The sequence below is a fragment of the Dysidea avara genome, chromosome 7 (genome assembly GCF_963678975.1).
Source record: "Dysidea avara chromosome 7, odDysAvar1.4, whole genome shotgun sequence".
NCBI lineage: Eukaryota > Metazoa > Porifera > Demospongiae > Dictyoceratida > Dysideidae > Dysidea > Dysidea avara.
In genome coordinates, this window is record NC_089278.1 from 4,267,391 (window position 1) to 4,289,733 (window position 22,343).

At 38.9% G+C, this 22,343-nt stretch overlaps 1 protein-coding gene across 1 annotated transcript; it reads right to left on the bottom strand.

The window, feature by feature from the left end:
• Window positions 1-385: 385 nt before the first annotated feature.
• LOC136262104 (myosin-IIIb-like) lies at window positions 386-22,230 on the bottom strand. Its single transcript, XM_066056250.1, has 25 exons — window positions 22,051-22,230; window positions 21,692-21,757; window positions 21,209-21,327; window positions 20,363-20,471; window positions 20,206-20,308; window positions 16,221-16,377; window positions 16,034-16,139; window positions 15,293-15,415; window positions 15,107-15,215; window positions 9,673-9,789; window positions 9,524-9,624; window positions 8,423-8,509; window positions 8,140-8,322; window positions 7,977-8,088; window positions 5,421-5,497; window positions 5,225-5,365; window positions 4,023-4,335; window positions 3,811-3,975; window positions 3,593-3,723; window positions 3,445-3,542; window positions 3,208-3,390; window positions 1,421-1,538; window positions 1,318-1,368; window positions 1,177-1,263; window positions 386-701 (listed from the first exon to the last, which is right to left on the bottom strand). Exons 1-25 carry the CDS (start codon window positions 22,156-22,158, stop codon window positions 486-488), a joined length of 3,180 nt encoding a protein of 1,059 aa, XP_065912322.1. The 5' UTR covers window positions 22,159-22,230; the 3' UTR covers window positions 386-485.
• Between the last annotated feature and the right edge of the window lie 113 nt (window positions 22,231-22,343).

Genomic DNA, 22,343 nt, shown 5'->3' on the forward strand with positions numbered 1-22,343 from the left:
TTATTTAAGTACTTCTTATTGTAATGATCCCTCACCATAAGACTGTTACAAGACTTACAATATGTGGATGGACTAACAAATGGTAAATGAAACTAAACATTGATAATTAAATTGTGTTGTGCTAAGGTGTACTGTCATACTACAACTGGTCCCCCTGGATCTGTCATATGTACCCCATGACACACAAGTATTAGAGCAACCAAGATATTAAATTCAATATACCCAAACAACTGCCCACCTGACTAAAAGTAGAGCCTATGAATTTTATCAAAAATATATAAATCTTATTATACCTACATTACTACAGCACTGTTGACAACAACAAGATAGCTACCTGCACAATTGTGATCATAGGTTTTACCCAAGATAGTTAAAGGACCGATAATTATAATGGATTTAGTTATCTCATAAATTACAATACCATGGTACACAATCTTGCAAAACTACTAATACAATAAAACTATATCTCTCTGCAGAGTGACAGGTTATTTTTTATTCCTTGGTGGAAGAGGTGGACCATTGTCACTACCAGGTGGACCCCTCATTTTAGTCCCTCGTGGCGTAGATAATTTTGGAGATCTTCCTGTCATCGGAGAATTGGATCTTCCTGTCATTGGAGAACTGGACAATCTGCCATGTTGTCCTGAAATACTTCCCATTGTTGGTGGAGGAGGTCCATGTCCATGTGAAACTGATAACATCTATAAAAGTACAAGATGCCCGATTAATTATAGGTAATGAAAAAACATTAGATTTTGGTGTGAATTACTTTGTGAATAAACACATTAGAGAGCAGTATTAGAAGCAGAATTTTATACTTTCAGTTAGTTTGGTAGAGACAGAATCATGATTTTATCATCTTTGTGTCTTATTGTTTGATTTGATAATACTACTAATAATAATAATTTTGTAGTTAATAAAACACCTCAAGTTCCTTAGTCAATAGGAAGCATTGTGATATATAGATACCAAGTGAATATATTGGCAAATATTGTCAGTCCAAAGTATATTCCACTGAAAATCCACCAAGTTAGACGGTTAATACAGACTCCCACATAAACTTTACTATCCTTTGGACATAGACAAATAGGTTAGTACACACTTTAAAAATGATTTCAGACCCCAAGTGTGTGTCTGGTTTAAAAAAGTACAGAGTATATTTGTACACACTCATACCCTTGGTGGCAGCTGTGGAGGTTCATCTTCACGACTACTACTGCCGTGACCCATCAAAGTTCCCATATGATCATTTTCACGTTGATCCTACAATAACAAGCCATTACAATGAGCACATGTAGTTAAAGGTGTTTACTTTACCTCAGCTGCACATGCAAGTGTCAGAATATCTCCTTCAGCATTTATAGGATGCTGGAAAAAATTATGTTAAGTTTTTAAAAACACAAATGTGCTATTCACTAACCTTCTGATAGTAGAGTACCAACTCTTCTAGTGTTTTGTGTACCCGTGATTCTCCCACGACAATATACTTGCCAGAGTTAACTTGTTTTAATAGGAAATGTTTACAACGGCCTACCACCCTATGAGACAATTAACACATGCTCAGCAGGTTGTTTATCAAAGCAGTACAAAAGGAAGTGGAAACAGCCAAACAGGTTTTATACTTTTATAGTGGATGTTTTAAGGGAAGATAATTACATCTACATGTACTGGCAATGACAGTGTACAGTAGTCTTTTGAACACAAACAGATAATTGTACCACCCTTAGCAAACCTGCTCACAAATTGTCAGATATTGGTAACGTGATGGACCATGGGATTGAGGGTCAATTAGTTGACCTAGTCAGCATTTTTTGGCAGCACCTCCCACTTATTAAAGAAGCAGGGTGGAATAAGCAGGTCGAACAGATCAGAGAACAATTTCAAATTTCCCAGTCAATGGTGTGTACAAGTCTTTCCCACATTACTCTCCGATCCATATCAAGATGGAGGAATTTCATAAGGTGAAGCAAATAGATGACTAAATGCGTTCCTTGGATTTCAATGATGCATATCATTTACTGTCTGTTGCCAAGGGGCACCTCTTTTTCCTGTAGGATGACTGTGTTCACCTGCCTCCTCTTTAAATACTGCAGTCTCCCTCAAACCATCGAAGTTAAACATGACTGCTCAGCACTGGAATTCACAATAAACCAAGAGATGTCACCAAATTCAGCAGATTGGTTTACAGTGGACTCAACAGTAATGAAGTTCCTCTCAGAAAGTCCAGGGGATCAGTCAGATGTAGGAGAGTCTTTTGGAGTAGCACAGTGTGACAGTACACCCACTGTCCCAAATATTAGGCAGAATGATAGCAGCATCACCAGCAGCCCTTCTGCTACCACCAACTACAACAGCTTAAGAAGATTCCACACTGGTGACCTTAGACTAAGGAAGGCTGGAGGCCAGACCTGGGAACCACGATAGCCAAGCAAAAGGAAACAGGAGACACTGTAAGGGGAGCATTTACTTCAACACCTTTAAAGAATGGGGTCCACTTAAGAAATGCAACAATTATGAGCTCCTATTCCGAGTCAAGGTTAACGAGGTACTTAGACTAAAATCCCTATTATAGAACTCCTGTGTCATTGTATCATGACATTACTGTTACATGCTAGTATTATGGGTTGCCATTTAATGCTAGACAGTGGTAGGTTGTTAAATAGCTTCAGTACTGTCTACACTAACAGACCACACACAGGGTACTCTGTCGCACCATGTCATCAAACTCACTTGGTGGATGTATGGACACTTTCATTGATGCAGCAAGTTTAAGGCTTCGAAGTCTACTGGTGTTACACAAAGGAAATCTCATGAAATATAAATCCAGCATGGCATTACAAGTTGAAATTCGCTCTCGGACACTCACTGTTTGTTTCGTAGTTCAAGAAAGAGGAGTAGGATCACTTTTCCATTCATAAAGTTTCACAAGTTTGTTGAAGCACTTTCACAACAAATTATGAATCCAGTTAGCTACTATTCGGCTGAAGGTGTTTGTTTAGAAAAAAATCGGTTACTTTTTTCCCTAGAATTTTGTATACCAATTTTATTAACACTATTCAAATCAAATCACAATCAAATACAAGCTGCATATGGATGTACGTATGTACGTACACACACACACCACTGCATCACACAGAGAGAATACACAAACAACCAGATCTTGTCCAATAATATTAGCCACTTGCATTTGTAAACTGTTTAACTTACCTAAAAGATAAAGAATATCCAAACTGACTCTCACTGACACGGATTAAGAAAGAGCCATTAGGTTTATCCACTAGTCTTTGTTCTGCTTGTCTTCTTGTGATGATACCATGAAACCAAATTTGTACTTGTCCTGTGCTTGTCTTCACAGCGTCGCTTTGTGTAGCCTTGAACCAACGGACTGAACTAAACATTGACAAATCTTACAACTACACATGCTAACATGAACTTGATTCTCACGCTTGTTTAGTTCCTTCTTTGCCAAACTTGTTGAAACGACCTTTAGAAGCAACAAACACATCACCATTTTCATCAAATTTGTCATCATCTTCATCATCCTAAGTCATCAGTACATAACAAAGAGTCCACACATTCCACACACACTCACAGAGATCTCTTCCATTTTAACCTCTTTGGGAGGTGTATGTAAATCAGAAGGTGGTGCTATTTTGGAAACTGTTTCAGGTAGCGGCTGAGATGGTGGCTCTGGTGATGGTGTCTTAGCCTTGACTAACTCCTCTAAAATGAAATTTATATTGCACTCACACAATTCACAGACATGAATACAGGGTTTAGGAAATAAACGAACACATAATTTTTATGTACCTTTTGGTCGTTGTGCATCAATAGCGTTCATTGCCTTGAGTTTTTGGTATGTAGCATCAATGGGACCAGGTATGTTCGAAGTAAACTGTGCAACAAGACTGGCTTCTTTTCTCAGCTGTTCCACCAGTTTCTTAAACCTCCTGCGGCATATGAAGCCTCGTACCACTATTAGCAGAAGCAATAAAACAAGCACACTAAATCTGTTTTCTCACGTTTCTGTATCATGCTGGCTGCCTTGTGTACCACCTCAAGCAGTTCTATCAGCTTGTCAACATGCCAATATTTAAGGAAGACCTTGCTCTTTCCTATCTGATACCCCTCCACCTTGGCAGCTACCAATATTTTGCGACAGTTCGGAGCTGTGCTGGCCATTGTGACCTGAGCAGCCAAGGACTTGTAACGTTCCACAAACTCCTCAAATGTAGGCCGAATAGCATATCCTTCTTTTCGTATGCGAGTCGTCTCAAGCATTCCAGTGTAACTAAGTTGTGCTGTGACATACTTGTCATCAAATTTGTTAGGTGCCTATTGACACAACACAGTATTGTAAACTTCAGTGCCAGTCACATCCCAAACTACTGTATAAACAAAACCCATAGGAGAGCTGGTGATTGCTAAACTAACATATCTGTAACTTAATGAGATCTATAGACCTTATACATTAGGGCGCATGAAAATTATTTTTCCGTATATGCTTAGATCTATCCGCAATATCAATTGTTAGAAAATGGCGATGGAGTGGCATGGGTGGTTCAGCTGTCTCACATTCTTGCCAAATTAGATGAGAAAGTGACTTACTAACAAGACGGGAGGTCTGTAAAACGTTTATTATACAGTATTGGATTATTTATCATGGCATAGCTATTGCAATCAGTTGGAGGGTGTATTTTTTAGCCATGAGGCTGTACCTGAAAGCGGTGGCCTTATTATAACGAACTTGAAACACTATCCCATTCATTACCATACTAATTTATTCGTTCTTAAGGACTTGAGTGCTCTGGTACAGACTGATAATCGATGATGGTACGAAGTAACCTGCCCAAAACCACTGTTATTACAGAACTCCTGCTTTATTACTGAGTTGCTTTCTCATCTTAGTTAGCAAGAAATGTGAGATAGTTGAAACACCCGTGCCACTCTATCGCCATATTCTAACATTTAATATTTTGGATAGATCCTGAGCATATACGGAAAACTAATTTTCACGTGCCCCAGTGCATAAGCTCTATAAAGGATGGATAAAGCTACTAGAGTATCTGAAATTACACCACTGATTTGAATAAACAAGCTTAATAGTTGCTTTTATTATTGACAAGTCTCCTTGATAACTGACATGGAACTGGCCACAATTGTGACTAACAACTATCACTCAAATTATATTTAAACCATTAATCACAATAGCCCATATCATTACCTTGGAGTGATTTGGTTTGATGCAGCGAACAAAATGTGGATTAGCTTGATTCATCTTCTCAATCAGAACTTGAAGGGAATTCTTGAATTGTGCACCAACAGTCAACCCCTTTGTTCCACTTACACTAGGGGATGCATGGATCTATGGGACACCATAACATACTATCACAGATCGGGTACTACAGTGTGCTACTAACTGGTTTTTTCTTGAGCCGGCCAGTACGACGACTGGAGACACTTCCAAGTGCAAGAGTACCAGTACGAGTGAGAGTACCTACATAACATTAAGTTTGTATGTATACACACAAAGACACAATACTAAAAAGCAAAGCCATTGGCTGGCATGTACACAGTCATATCTACCACAAAGAACCTGTGAACTGCTCAGGTGCAACAAGTCAATGTATGCAAATCCTCTTGGGGGTAAGGGTAGGGGGGAGAGAACAAGGAAGTTGTGCTATGTCTCACCAGTGAAGGTGTGGGCATCTGAAGTCCAAATCATCTGTTACGTCAAAAGTGGGCAATTGCCACTTTCAATAGCAGGTACCCACTTCCCAGATATACAATAACACCACATGCACACAGGCTATACGCCACATGCACACACACATACACACACTAGTGCTACCAAGAGTAGGGGATGGAGAGAGTTTAACTGCGCTATATGCTGTGAAAATGAGCCTGCAAAGTCCTATGGCATCGTTCAAATTACTTGCTGATCATAAGTGCAACGCACAAGTGCATACACGTGATGAAACTGAAGTTACTGAGTAAAAGAACAGTACGCTCGAGAGAAAAGTATGGCTCATCAGAGAGCAGGGCTTCATTTAGGAGGGTGGGGGCCAGCCCCCCCTTTAAATTTTAGCAAAACTTTAAAATGAAAGTCTGAGATATACTCAGAGTTGGGGTTTGTAATCCGTTATGTAATAATATTACTTATGTTGTAATGAAGTAATATATTGCATTACATGACAAAGTAACGAGTAATATATAATGGATATTACATCCGGAAATTGTAATGTGTTACTTCTTTTTGATGCGTGTTGTCAAGAGTTCATAATAATATAAGGGAGGGAGAGTATCCAACGCTCAATTGCCCCTCCAAAACACACTGTGTTATAATATTATGCAATAGTGATCATCATCAAAATGTGTTAACTTTCTCAAAGGACTATAAGTGCACAATATTGTGGTTAAAGTACTCCTAAGATATCATGATCCACCAGCACACACTGCTGACAACACACCTGGCAGAGATGACGCAACTCCAATCAACCACCAGCACGAAAGGTGGGAGAAGAAAGGGCTCTGTTCAATCTCACAAGGTCAAGTTGGCCCCTAACACTGATGGTCATGGAGTTGACAAAGGAAACAGTGGTTGCTATGAACAAGCGCAGTGGGTAATACCAAGAGTTAACCCTCCATTATTATTAACTCTTGGTAATACCAAGCACTATAAGCAGTTGAAGGTCTTCCCTTTGATATATCAATGCCTAACAAACGTTCTTTCACCACAAAGCCTTGTGTTACAGTTCACTGATATGATGTAACTATGATGTAACATTATAACGCAGTGTTTTTAAAGGTGTTTTTAAAGGCGTTGGATACTCTCCCTCCCTTTATATTATTATGAACTTTGGTGTTGTGTAGCAGTACTGAGTCATATATGCACAACACATAACTAGCTAAATAGTCTTTGTATAGGTATCAACAGGTTATGGTGATGATAGTTGTAAATATGTCTTCTTGACCTTTTTTGTAGAGAGTTCTTTTGGTGACATTGTTAACTGTTGTGTGTGCTTTTGTCAGTGTTGCTCATAATCTGTATAACTGTTGCAGGTCACTGGCAGTAAACCTGCTATAGTTGTATCCAGCATGTGATTGGTTGCATTTTGGGTCTTGACAGCACTGAATACAGCTGTACAGGCAAGAACAAAGAGTGATAGTGTATGGGAGTGCCCTTTGAGACCAAGATATTACAAAAAAAAGTATGTTTTTGAGGCTGAACATGTCTCACTCGTGTCACTTGTAAGCTGGGAGCATGTATTAAGAAGGTTGGGCTTAATTTATAGCTTGTAATGAACAAATGTAATAGTACTAATATTACTAGTTACAGCCCTCAAAGTAAGTGTAATATGTAACTAATTACTATTTTTCTGGGAGTAATATGTAACTGCAACGCATTAGGTATAGAAATAACTAGAGTAACTAGTAATAGGTAGCGAGTTACATTTTTAGAGTAGCAACCCCAACTCTGGATATACTGTTTCTCCCCCACCTTACTCTCATAAAACCTTTTGTCCCCTCTTGAGTCATTTCCTAAATGAAGGCCTGGAGAGGAACTCAGTACAAAGAGAAAGACACAGGCAGTTAACCTGGAAAGCAAACATCACCATGAACATTGACACTACCTCGGAGGAATTCAGTTCCAGTTCCCCTGTGTGCTGTACTGTGCATCATGAATACCAACCTTGCATGTGACATCTTCATTCCAGATTTCATCAAGGTTGCCATCTGTTTCCTCAACAGTTTTGCATGTTAGTGAACTGACATGTTTAGATCGAGATTCAGCCATTGTGATTCCATGCGGACCACCTGCCTTGAACTAGTAACTGGGCAATCAGGTTTAAGAGAGGAAATGAAGGTATGCGGATTACTTTATGGACTCATTTTTCACAGCCTATAGCGCAGTTTGACACTCTCTCTTCCCCACTATAGACTCTTGGTACTACACAAACACATAAACACTATACCTTTGTATATCAGCTCAATTAATGGATTTTTACTGGCTTGCATCAACTCATTAGCTCCACCAGGCAAACTGTCTCTGTTCTTCTCAAGGAATCCAGCACCATCGTACTCCACCTACAAACAGATGCCATCTCTCCAAATATCATAACCAATAGTACACCTCACTTGTCCAGCATAATGGGAGACTGTGAAGTAATCAGTAACCGTGGTCTTCGGTTTGCTATAGAATGGTAACTTCTCAAAGTGTTTGTGTAACTTCTGGACGAAAGTAGTGTCAGTGGCCTTAGGAAAGGAGCTCTCTTCATCCAATAGAGCCAGAACCCCTATTGGTTTAGCTAAGAAGAACTCCTAAAAGCATCAAAACATTTACAATAGTGTAGTCACTGTTTTCAAAGTGCTTGCCATGTAATATCACTACATTATAAAAAAGGATGAAAATAATTATTACCAAAATATTTTTATTATCTTTGAAGTTGATGTGAGAGATGTCAATTCCTTCGCTCTTGTACTCTTGTTGCTCCAGCATGAAGATGTGCTATAAACAACAACAGAAACAGATAGCCATTGTGATAATTATAACATTAATACATCAGTACAGTTTACAGAGCAAGGAGAGAAGAAGTTAGAGAGTCTATGAGTGGAGGAACCAACATCCTCTATAGTGAGTGACAAATTTAATAGCCATTGTCTGCTGATGAATCTAATTGCCACCCAACACAAATGAAATGCTGCCCATAGTCTGAATTGCTTTGTAGAGTGCAACCAGCCCATAATTTCCCTGATATTTACTTGTGGAAATGGAATACAGTATATAGCTTTTTTTTTTTTTTTGCATTTGCAGAATCATGACTAAAATTCTAAGGCGTATGCATAGTTGGAGGTTGGACGCGCTCTAAGCACCACTAAAACAAATTACGCAAAACTCGTTTTGTTGAGGAGGGTAATAAGCCGATCTCAGTGTAATGCAGTTAAGCATCATTGTTCCGTGTACATACGTAACAAGTCTGGTGAAGCTGTATACACCAAACCGCAACTTATTAGTTTCACCTAGAATTCAAGTGATTTTTATGAAACAAAGTACGGTACCACCCAAGTGTAATGTTGCACTTGCTCGCACGCATGCAATTAAGTCGCTAAAAAGAGGCGTGACACCTGTTTCAATCGCAAGTCTTCACCTGTTGATTCGAAGGATGAAGACACACGATCGAAAAAGGTGCCATGCTCACTTTTTAGCAAGTTTTAATTGCACATAATGACGTTACACTTGGGCGGTAACGTACATTTCCTTGAAGCTTATGTGAAGTACGATTTGAATAATCTAATGAACCCCAGTGAACTCCTTTGTTTTCAGGTTTGTATTGCGACTAATTGAGGGTCACATAAAATACCAAGTAAAACAATACAATTAAGAGTAATATATTTAGATAGCACTTAGAGCATGTCCAACCTCCTCTGGATGGAGGCCTGCTATAGTGTCTATACTTAATGACAAAGAAGATTTACAGTTGACAAGCACATGGGTTGGCCCCCTTTCAATCAACATAGATACCTGATTGAAGAAGAATTGAAGTTGTTCATTGGCCAAATTGATACAAATCTGCTCAAAACTGTTAGTATCGAATTTCTCAAATCCAAATATGTCGAGAATACCTAACAATAACATTGGCACTGTAAGGGTTTCCAATTCGTATCACTTACCAATTTCAACAGCCTGAGCCATGTCCTCAGCTGATGGAGCAAGCAGTTGATTGATTCGATTCACTATCCATCGGAACAGTCGATCATATAAACTCTTTGCAACGGCATCCCTGGAGGCTATAACCACAGCAATTCACAATGTTAGCACTAGCATACAATATTTTATAGTTGTAACATGGGCACAAGTAATTTGCAGAAATGTATGCCCAAAGTCCGAGGGCGCAGCCCGAGGACTGCAGGCATACATTTCTGTTAAATCACGAGTGCCCATGTTACAGCTATTATGTAACACTTCCGTTAAGGCTGATAGCCTTAATGCCAATACGAGTTAAAACACTGGATTCGTTATATATGCATGCCTGAAAGATTCGATTATGGTTAGGCAGCAAGTAACGTTGCAGCTATGATTGTTATAATAAACGGATGAGTCCTACGGATACTGCGGAAAGTCGAGTAGGGGGAAGTTACAAGTGCTTTAATGCTTTCGCGATGTTTAAAGACTAATCACAACGTATACTAAAGACCTAAAAGGGTAAGCTTCATTATAGAGTGGTTAACTCATGTTTTCCGTAATGTGGGCATGTCCGCATTCAATATACGTGCCAAAATGCTTGGGAATGCACTGTAAGACTAGTTCTCACCTTTTTCCAACTTGCAAAACGGCAAGGAAACCAAAATGCCTTCATTTGACTGCTACTTTTGGCAATACTTCAATTTGTGTTAATCGTCATGTGAACATTGATTTATTTCCACAATCGATTTCAGTCTGAGCTTGTATAAAACAAACAGAGGGTGGTACCACTACCTCAGAGCTCAAAATAATGGTTGTCAGTCGGCAGTTTTCAGTACAAATGCCATGAATAGCCAAGCAAAATTTTCTTTGATCTGCAATTACTGCCAGACATTTGAATACAACAGCATGTCTTGTGACAAGTGTGTGCAGCTGGAACTACTTAGAATCAACATAGGAACAAGGTGTGAACTACAAGAACAAGCTTAATAAACTTGGGCAGTTACAAAGCGCAGGCCAACAATCAGCAACTGCAGGACAAAGGTCTGCAATTACTGCAGTACATAATTTTTTGGTTATTTTGAGCACTGCTACCTCATCCACATAAAGGCCATACTTGCTTTGATGAAAGTGGCTTGCTCTTTTAGAAGTGCAACCACTTTCCCGGGATACATTTCAACGTACACTGGTGTACATTTAGATGTCTCCCTGTGTTGAGGTATACATGGCAAATGTATCCTCTGGAATTCCTTTGATCTGATGTGTGAAAGTGTTACATATACATTTTCCTGTCAATATAATTATGTTCATACCACACACACAAGCAAGAGTTGATAATAGTGGAGAGGAGAGTGTCTAACTCAATACAGAATGATTTGAGGGATTGAAAGGAATTCCTTTGAAAAACTTAGTGTGATTTGTAGCATATGACCTCTATCCGAAATGACATCACAAACATAAAATGGCAGACAATAGTGGGGGGACTTTAATGCTTTCGAGTACAAACGCCTATGGAGAAAAAATTTTGATTGATCATATTTCAGCCGAGATAGAAGATACGGAGCTCTAACTAACTATGGATATAAAAAATATGAGGATGAACTTACGCTATAGCCTAAATCTACAATCAAAAAGCTTCCAAAAGACTATTAAATGATTTATTGTAATGTCTTATAACCATACCTGTTGGCTGTAGCTCCGTATCTTTTTTCACAGCTGAAATATGACCTAGTAAAAATTTTCCTCCATAGGCATCTGCACTTGAAAATATTAAAGTTCCCCCAATATTGGCGGCCATTTTATGTTTGTGACGTCATTTTGGATAGAGGTCATTCTATATGTGAAGATTGTTATAATCATCACACTTCTTTGTTCTGCCAGTATGCACTCCTTAACATAATCCCTTTGAATCCCTCAAAATCATTTGTAGTGGCTCCTGTACTGCGTTAGACCCTTTCCACTATTATTAGTGATACAAGTCACAATCAGATAAAACACTTGGATATCAACATAACAAATAGAATCCATACAGGAACATGATCCAGTAAATTTATATAACAAACAGCTGCCAGCTGTGGGTACATGCCTGGTTTACTGAAATAGCTTCCGAAAAAACATGTGTGCATGTTAGTATATTTGTTTGTCTTTCCATGCTCACATGAGCAAAATGGCTTATGCTAGAAGCAGTGCATAAACGAATGTACTGCATTCGTTCAATGGTTCAAAGGGTGCATTATTCGAATGACATAAGCAAAGTTTGAATTTTGTGCATGCGCAACCTGGTTATATTGGCGAGCAGAAGACTGCAAGAATCCAACTGCTCGTCACGTCATGAACAATTTTTGCTGTGGGCAGTTACACTTGAGACACTAGAAAGCAATGGAAGGTGGTTGTACGCGAAGCAATTAGGTGTCTGACAAGTTAATTAGCTCACGTCCCCACAAGTGACCACACCCACTGATAATCGCGAGTACAGTCGGGACAAGCTGTAGAGGAAGAACATTCGTGAGTTGTGTACTACTGTAAGGCTTTTAAACAGCAGCTACATCTTGTTGTGTGCTTTCTCCTGCTTCCATATCTCGTTAAATAGATGAACAATAGTGTCAATGCAAGAAATTCCATTTTCCAAAGGGAGCTAGAACGACAACTGTTGTTTAATGAATTAAGCTACAATACACTCAAAATTATGCCAACTGCATTATATCTAGCTAACTGTAGCTACTACATACAATGTTCACCAAAGCTTCGAATGTTACACTCAAACCCTGAAGCATAAAATCGACATTTGTTTATGCAATAGCTATAAGCAGCCTGTATGTGAGAAATGAAGGCTGTACAGTGCCAGTATTAACCTTTCAGGTAGGTAAGGTTTCCCTTTGAGGCAGTTTGTTCATGCCAGCTTAAAATGCAGGTGAAGTGATTTCCTGAAGATGTTATGAACTCATGCCTTTTACAATGATTCACACATTTCCAAACTAAAAGTCACACTGTTGGCCAAGTCAACAAGTTAATCGGATGGCTGCAGATTCGAGGTTGCCCAGGTCCAGTCATGGATGTTTTTTTCTCCTTTTCAAACATACTTTCTGTAACAACTTTAAACAGGCTGTAGGACCAGGTGTCCGGTTGTGGAGGCTCAGAGGTGCTTCATTGAGTCACTGCCAGCCACTTTAATGGAAACAATATTGGGCTTTCATCCATCTGTAACATCACAGCCATCATACCACAAAAGAAAAATATCACCAGCCTCACAATAACTTCATCTTGCCTTGGCAGTATTGGCTAGGTAAAACCAAGCCCAAAAAAGTGCCTTCAGTATGACCTGAAACGCTTCCAAAAAGTTGCTATGAAATTTAAAAAAAAATTATTTAGTGGAATTTTCTACTGACTGACTGATGCCTTCAACATAACTCGATAATGGCTAAGGCTACGGGCTTAATTCTTTCACTGTTCAATGCCACTTTGTCCAGAGATATACCGCAGTATGTACAATGCACGCATTATGGACTTACCTAAGTTACCTTTGTTCCTTAAGTTTGTGTCCCATTTCTCTTTGCTGACAGCTTAAGGTATTGATTCGCGATGGCTTCCCAACGGGAATTGTCCATATTCTCCATGGTGACTGTAGAGGTGCTTCTCCTACTGTTCTTCATTTGTAATGCTGTGAAACGGGCTGAACATAGCTTAAAGCAAAGTGTAATGGTCACTTACAAGTCAGTAATAAATAGTTGGGGAGTGTGAATTGTACGTATTTTCATGGTGACTGGATTGATTGCAGAGGCACTTCATAATATCATGTTTCTTAGTAGAGGTATCCTATGTGATCACTCAATAAGGGGTGTGGTCATTGTGCCCATCTTCTGCAGCAAAACCAATTGTTATAATCAGCTAGATAATTCATCAAGAAATTGAGATACTCTAATAAAGCAGTCACTTGTTAGTCATGAACCATTTTTGATACACGAGTAGAAAATTGGGAACCTGTATAGCTTGGCATGTGGAAATAAAAAGCTAGAGTCATACATTATAATACAACAGTTATAATCTAGTAGCTAAACATAAAGATAAGGAAAACATTCTAGAGAATAAAGAAAGCAAGGGAAGTGCTCACTACCATAAGGCTCGTAATAGTACAATTCTCAAAGCTATGCTTCAATGTTGAAAGTGATTGGGAGTTATGACTTTTAAAAATGGCAAACTAAATACAGTGAAACCTCATTTAGTGCCCACCAATTTAACAAGACCACCACTTCATTATAGTGGCAGGTCCCAAACATGGTTAAGATGTGGCCTCATTTACTTATTATTAAGGTAAAAATATTTTGGTTCAATGAAGTTCACTGTATGATGAAAGAGCACTAGAGTGAATGTTATATTAGAGTGTTTTAAACTTGTGACAGCATCTTGTAAAGGTATCAATGAAATGCACACTTTAGCATAGTTATTTCACAAATGAGAATGTCAGGATCAGTATATAACTAAAGCCTAAACAGAAATCAGCACAAAAGAGTGCAAAATATAATGAGGGATGCGGTGTTGACCGAATTAAAGGTAGACTGATACCGATACCAATATCGGTGCCAATACTAGTGGTATCAGATCGGATCGGTATCAGTAATACAAGGTACAGATACTACCGGTAGACACTCACCACTTTTATTAAACCATCTCTAGCTAAGTTTCCAGTAGCAAATAACTTGGGCTAGCAAAGTAACGAAAAAAGCCTTTGTTATTCTTTTAAAAGTATTGCTACAATTGCTCCATGTGTATTCTAATATATCAGAGCATGTGAATCCTTTGTAATTAAATGACAGTGCAGTTGTTTCTCAAATTATGACTACTTGGCTTGTTTTTCATGAAAAGGTTTGGTTGCAAGGCTGTAACAAACATTGTAGAATTATCGGCCGCCCACACAATTGATTACCTAATCAATAAACTTAAAGACAACTACCTCAAATAGTAATCCACAATGATGTTTATCATGTTTAGACATATTTTGAAACTTAATTGAACTGAGATCAATCAAACTGAACAATTACTGTGATATTTTAAATAGCTAGCTATATATCACAACAGCAAAATTTCCATAATAAACTTGTCTAGGCTTCAAGGCTTAGTATCGGTATCGGAATCGGTATCGGTAGATAATTTCAGTACAAATACTCGTATCGGAAGTATCGCTAAAAAGTGGTATCAGTCCATCTCTAGACCGAATGGCATAGCCATTGTGAATTTTGAGAAGCTATTTATTGGTACATAGTAGTTTGAATACACTGGTAAACAGATTTATTTACTTATAAATATAATTTCTCTATCTACAATAAGGTGGGCTGGTCCATCTAACTATCATGATACAGAATTAACAATGTGTCCAGTAGCAGTTACTTTTGTTAAGTATACTACATAAAACATTGTATGGCCAGTTACCTCCTGCTTTCTCCTGATTTAAGTGTCTTTTAATTGTATCTCCCCTAGCAACGGTTATACTGACTGTTAATATGTCCCCCATCAAGTCTGGGTCTATCCCCATCAACTCCTGTAATATATATATATATATATATAGAGAGAGAGAGAGAGAGTTAAATGTTATGTGTTGCACGCAGGAATACTCACAGCAGTTGTAGTGAGAGGTCCACTCTTGTCCTTCACAAAAGAGTACTCATTGTCGTCCTCCCCAAACTCAATGTTCCCCATGTTCAGAACAGCTGCCAGACAGATGAAGAGGTTTTCTTGATTCTAAAGTATACACAGTAAATGTGGTAAGGCTGTCACAATCACGTGCATGCACACATGCACACACACACACACACACACACACACACAAAGCAAAGCCTTCAGCTGCCGCTACGTGGTCACACTGCCCAGTGGCCAGCACTGGGATACCAGTGCCTACTCAGGTGCTATGAGTCGGTGCAGGCATGTCCTTCTGGGGCAAGACTAGTAACCCGCACAAGGCTGTACCATGTCTCACAGGTGAAGGTGTGGGCACCCCAAGTCCCACCTGGACCTTCAACTGTTATATGAGACATGGACAGTTGAGCATTTGCTTCCCCAGTTTACACCAGTTACCCATTGATGTTACAGCTGGGTGGGCTGCTTCCCTAGTTGGCACCAGGCCCATTTTAACAGCTGGGTAGACTGGAGCAATGTGAGTAAAGTTTCTTGCTCAAGGAAACAACAACACCAACCAGGTCCCCATTTGTAAAGTTTCTTGCTCAAGGAAACAACAACAACACCAAAGTGGCCCAGCTGGGAATTGAACCTGGAACCTTTCGATTACCAGGCCGATGCCCTAACCACTTGGCTATGCCCCCCCCCCCCCCCCCACACACACACACATACACACACACGTACATCAGCCTCAAAGCCAACCAAATCCATTGCATTCTGTAGTTCTTCAAACTGATCCTTCTTCGCTTGCATTTTATTCCGCAGAATAGCAGAACCATCACACATGTACCTGACAAGGTCACACTTAATGTAATATCAAGAAGAATAGTATAAAGTAGATCAAACACGTGCTCTTAAATAATTCCCTTACTGGTACTTGTCTGGATTGCCCAATTTCAACTTGTTCTTCGTGTCCTGGTCAAGGCCGGCAAACAAACAGTAGAAAATGTGGAAATTTTGTTCACCAGGATTTTGATAAACAACTCGAGACTTCTCCAACAGGTATTCATTGATCTTGGCCCCCACAACTGCACAATTAAAAAATACAGCAAATTTTTACAATTTTGTGTAATAGAGTGTACATTTTGATATAATACACAAACACACAATACAATTACATCTAATCAATAAAAGAGCCCAACTTTTTGTATAGCTTAGCTGTTTTGGTTGGAATATATATCAACTGCTTTTAGATTAGTAACTTTATTATAATTCATTGAATGTTTTATTGGAACATATGATTGTTCTATTAGATCATCTTGATCACTTACATACAGATATGAGGAAAAATTAGCCTACTTCAGTTTGTAGTTACCCATGACTGAATTAGGCATTGAATGTTCACTAGTATATCTGCAGGTGTATGCGACCTCCCTTGTTTCCCTACTTTTTCTATGATCTCTAATCGAACTTAAAATTCCTAATACTTGTTTGTTTACTTTTTTGCAACATTATTATGACTGGTGAAACAGCACATACCGCATCAAAAGAAAGGATGGCGCCAGAGTTAATGTTTTTTTGTCTGAACGAGCACCCCAGCTATCAATTACTGACCCGTGGCCATTATGCTTTGCTTTCAGCTATGTTCAGCCCATTATACAGTGCTACAACAAAGAACAGTAGAAACACCTCTGCAATCTATTCAGTCATCACAAAAAATATGGACAATTCGTACACCCTAACTATCAATTACTGACTCAAAAATGAAGTGGCCATTACCCTTTGCTTTCACCTATTTTCAACCCATCACAGCGTTACAAATAAATAACAGAATTAAAAGTACCTCTGCAATCAATCCAGTCACCAAGGAAATACGGACAATTCCCTTTTACAAATGTAGGGAAGCTATGCATCTGCTACTGTGAATCGACACTGCAGGCTGTCAGCAAAAAGAAATGGAAAGGTAAGTCCTGTGGTATGCCAAAAGGCACGTCTTGGGACCTGTAGCCATATCCGTTACTGAGTTACACTTGCCTCAAGGCATCTGGCAGACAGGCAGATAGTCAGTAGAAAATTTCATTGAATTTTTTTTAAAATCTCATAACAATCTATTGCAAGCATTTAGGGTCATACTAGCACTTCTGGGATTGGTTATACCTAACCAATAATGCCACAGCGCCAGGATGCTGGTTTTGGGCTTTTTCGGCCAGCAGAAAAAAACCCAAACCTCCTAATACACAGTACTACCATACTGTATGATAACTGGTTTCACATCATTCTAGAGAGGGAAATGAGAAATTTTTCACAGAACAGGAGAACCAATATCTAAAAAACTCTTTTTCAATACCACTTCACACACTTTGTGCTGCTAACCATTCTAGGACAACCTAACTCCTTTTAAATATAGTTTATTATACAATCACTACCAAACTATAAGTTCTTCTGCTACACTTACTTATACCAGCTGTCACGCACAAGTAGTGCCCGAATTTATTAGTGACAAAACATCCATCCCACAGAAACCTACACTAAATTAGTCTAAGCTAACCTGTTCTTAACTTTGTTAGGTATGCGCCAAACAAGTTTAACATCAATTCAATACGCCATTTCAGAGGAGGTTGGAAGCATGATAAGCGATACGAAAATTTTTTCGTGTTAATTGCATTTTTGAGATTGTAAAGTGGGGTATATATATATAGCATTGAAGGAGGGCAGCAGCATTGAATGGTGGCAGTGATGCTCATTTCTACGCTGCTGGCGGCCTATTGTTTCTATCGTTCATCTGGAAGCTTTTTTCATCTTTCTAGTATTGTGTGATCCTTGACTAGGGCACACGCCACTACAGTCTTAGTGAAGTACGCTGCATAGGATGACTTCTTGGGTGTTTGCTCATACCGTTTTCTCGAGTGGGACTCCTCTCTCTATCTTTTTAGCTCATCAACAAATACATTTACTGCATCCATGGTCTGGCGCGAGATCTCACATGATTTATACATAGCCCAAGTTTAAAAAACTAATCTATTCAGTGGGGCTTAACAGGGCTTATGTGCCAATGCCATGTACTTGTCATGTTTCATCAATCAGGAGGTATTTCAGCACCCAAGGAGGCCCAGTACGCTTTTCAATACACATTGGACTCATGTGCATGCTTCCAACCTCCTCTGCCATCACTTTATACAGCACCACTCTAATATATTCGTGCAGCTACTCACATGTGATAGCTCATTGTACATACTGTGGTATGCCAAAAAGGCAAGTGTCTGGCTGAAGCGATGTCGAACAGTGAAAAAATCAAGCCCGTAGCCTTAGCTGTTATTGAGTTACACTTAAAAATAATTGTCTGAAGGCATCAGTCAGTCAGTCAGTCAGTCACTAGAAAATTTAAAATAACTTCAAAAAAAATTCACAGCAAGCATTTTGGGTCAATCTGAAGGCTTGTTTAGGCCTAACCAATACTGCTTCATTGTCGTCAGTGAGGCTAGTTGTTTCATGGACCACGCCTACACCTCCTTTGTAGTCCCTACTACATACAGTACTATTGTACTGTACGATATACACTCAAGCAAATAAACTATGCTAAAATAGCTCATAGCTTTTGTACATATAACATATTTATTCTGTGCAGTGAAAAGAATTTGGATCCCTGCAAGTCTGAGGTAGTTGATTCTTTCTATAACATTTCACATAATTGTTTGGTATAGCTCATTCTAAAATAAATGCTCTGCAAGATTTTTACTGTAATGAACACATTAAATGAACACATTAAATGCTGCAAATCTAAAACTATCACTGACTTCATTCAATGTTCATGAAAACAGAAGTTGTAAACTACACTGTAGCCAAATATGCATTCAAATATTGGATTATGTGAAGGAAAGTTATAGTAGTGAAATGTCTCAAATGATCTACTGGTAGGATATGTCAGCTGGAGCACTGTCAACACCTAGCAGGATGTTGTGAACCAACACCTTAGTGGAGAAAGAAATGGGACGAGGACAAAGGAAAATACATGATGGATACACTGTAGCTGAGCTGTGGTTTGTGAAAAGGCTATCTTCCCCATTCATACTCAAATAGAAGGGGAGAAGTACTATTTTAAAGAAACCATGACTGTCCAATAGTATGATATACACAAACTATAGGAGATGTAGCTGTACGTTGCCCTTGCTTCACCCACATTGAGTATGTTATCAAATGCAAGGAGGACCTCACATGTATTTATCCACTATGTTACCTGCACATAAGTAGACAGCAAATGACCCTTCTACGTGTGATGCACAACACTAACATGTGATGAAAGTGAAGGTTTTCCTCAAACAATGATAACGTATGAAACACAACATATATGTCACTATTGTAGGCTACTTGTATATAATACTGTAGTAGGGCTGAGCGATACTGTCATTTTAGTATCACGATCGATACTAAAGCCACTATTCACGATACTGAATAGTTCACGATACTTACAAATAAGTCAATCATAGCTGGTGCTACATAGTGTATTCCTCAGTATTCCTGCAGGAAGTCTTTAAAAGTAGCATCAAACTAGCCACTATCATCCTTGTTTACAGTAACAGTTATTGTAACACATGCTTCGAGGTTGTTATGGTGTTCACACCTCTCTGCAGGGGTAACCAGGTTATGACTTGCAAGGATTCTTGAGCCTAGTACTGCATAACAAATGGATTTTTAATGACAATAATGTACAGGTGTGGTATCACGATAGTTAATAACAAAATATCGCGATATCGATACTTTCAAAATATCGCGATATATCGCTAAAACGGTAGTATCGCTCAGCCCTAGTATATGGTACTCAATGTAGGGAGCACAATGGGTTTGATTAGACTTGTCAGCAAGGATACATGTTATTAACCAAAACAGTATAAACACTTATTGTATATCTCAAGACTTACTTTGACCATTACGAAACTTTAACTGAATGTACTTGCCAAATCTACTGGAGTTGTCATTCATTAAGGTCTGGGCATTACCAAAAGCTTCTAGCAGTGGATTAACCTACAAGAGATCACTAGTATATGTATCATGTACACAATGTGAGCCTGCGGGTACCTTTATGATACTCTGTTCTAGTGTTGTCTTCCCTTGGACTTGACTGAGTTCCACCAACTGGGCAATCATGAACTTACACGACTCTGTCTTTCCAGCTCCTGATTCTCCACTACAACGGAATTACAAATATCCGCTGCGTGTTCTTGTTGAAGTATCTTATTCAACAAGGGGGACTAACAAGTTGTGTATCACACGTTTTATGTGAATATGATGCATATAAATAGCATGCCTGCAGCTACATACAACTTGAGCTCACTGATTTAACACATGTATCATGAAGACATAATGTACACTTCATTTTTATCACATGCCACAAGTAAAAACTTTTCACCACTTGTTCAAATTCCCCACCCTTGGGCACATTTTAAACTTCAAATCCCTTCCTAAAGCCTGACTTGCCCATACTGGGGAGTGGGGCTTAACATTGATAGGTGCATAACAATATGCATACTAATGAGCAGAAATGACTTCCCTACTGAATATGTTTAGCTAACTAGGATTAAGAAAACTAACCCTGTGCTGTGTCAATAATCAAAAATTCACAATCATAACACACATATCCTTAAACCCATAGTAAGCTCACAAGCATGCACATTGTATTGACCACCACTCCAGAATACCTATCTATACAATAAACACTGATCACAGTATAACATAGTTTGTGACTGATATATTATAAACAATAGAGCATGTGTGAAGAGAAAATCGACTCTTTAAAGCAAAAGTCAGTTAACTTCCTGTGTATGCACTGTGTAACAGTTTACGCAGCTATGTGTGTGTGCCTGTGTGCGTGAATATAGGTGTAGTATAAAGGATGCAATGTAATCACATGTATTCCTTAGTTACCTGATGACACAACATTGGTGCTTGCTATCATTGACCATCTGATAGTAAGCAGCATCAGATATGGCATAGATGTGTGGAGGGTTCTGCTTTCTTGCCACATTCTTGTACTTGGTCATGTGCTAAACAGAAAAAAAACACCAAACAAGGCAATCAGCCTCCATTCCTTAAGTACCACACAACCTTATACAGCACTTGCCATTACCAGAATCATAAACAAATAAAATAGCTCTCCCACTAAACAAAGGAGCTCTGCAACTTATACAACACACAAGAGCCATTGTGCATTAAACTGGTACAAAGTCAAGTGTTTATCATCATACCAATACTGTGGTGATTCTCTTTTATACTGTTCTGCATGGGTTGCCTTGTGGCCATGGCTACTTTACACTTTTAGTGAGTAATCATTTAATACCTCCCCACATTGACCTTCTTGTAAACTCCACACCATGCAGCCCAACACTGTGTTACAATATCAAGTCTAACCTTTTTGTCGTAGATGGTTAGTTTCTTGAAGGGGTTAACAGCCACCAGAATATCCCCAACATATGTCTATAAGGAGCAGTACAGCACACAATAGTTCATACATGTCAGACACACTTAACACTTCAATCATTATGGAGCTAATTCACACCAACGCGACAGGTACAAATGCTTCAACCACTCCCACACAATTGAAACTCAACTTTCAGGCTCAATATGATAGCATTTAATTGAAAAAGGAGCCAGGGTATACATTATATCAGATGGAATGACTTTTGTCACTATCGAAATAATGCAAAACTAATTTCGAAACTGCTCGAGTATTTTACACTCGTAAAAAAGCAAGTTGCTGAACTGCTTACGTAAATGTCATCTTTCTTGTATCTGGCTTTCAGCTCGTCCAGTAGAATGGCCTCGTTTAAGTTAGTCAATGACGCTAAATCCTCTGTTTCTCCAGGTCGAGCGGCCATTGCTACTTTCCTTGCAGAAGCAACACTTTTTGTAACGATGGTCGTTCAGTTTTTAATAAAAATTTGCAATAGAATCTGTCACGTGACCATAAGACTCTCCCTTGCCACACCTACCGGGTATGGCTACACCGACGTACAGAGCACAACTAATGGAAGTAGTATGATGCTCTGCAGATGGTGGTGGA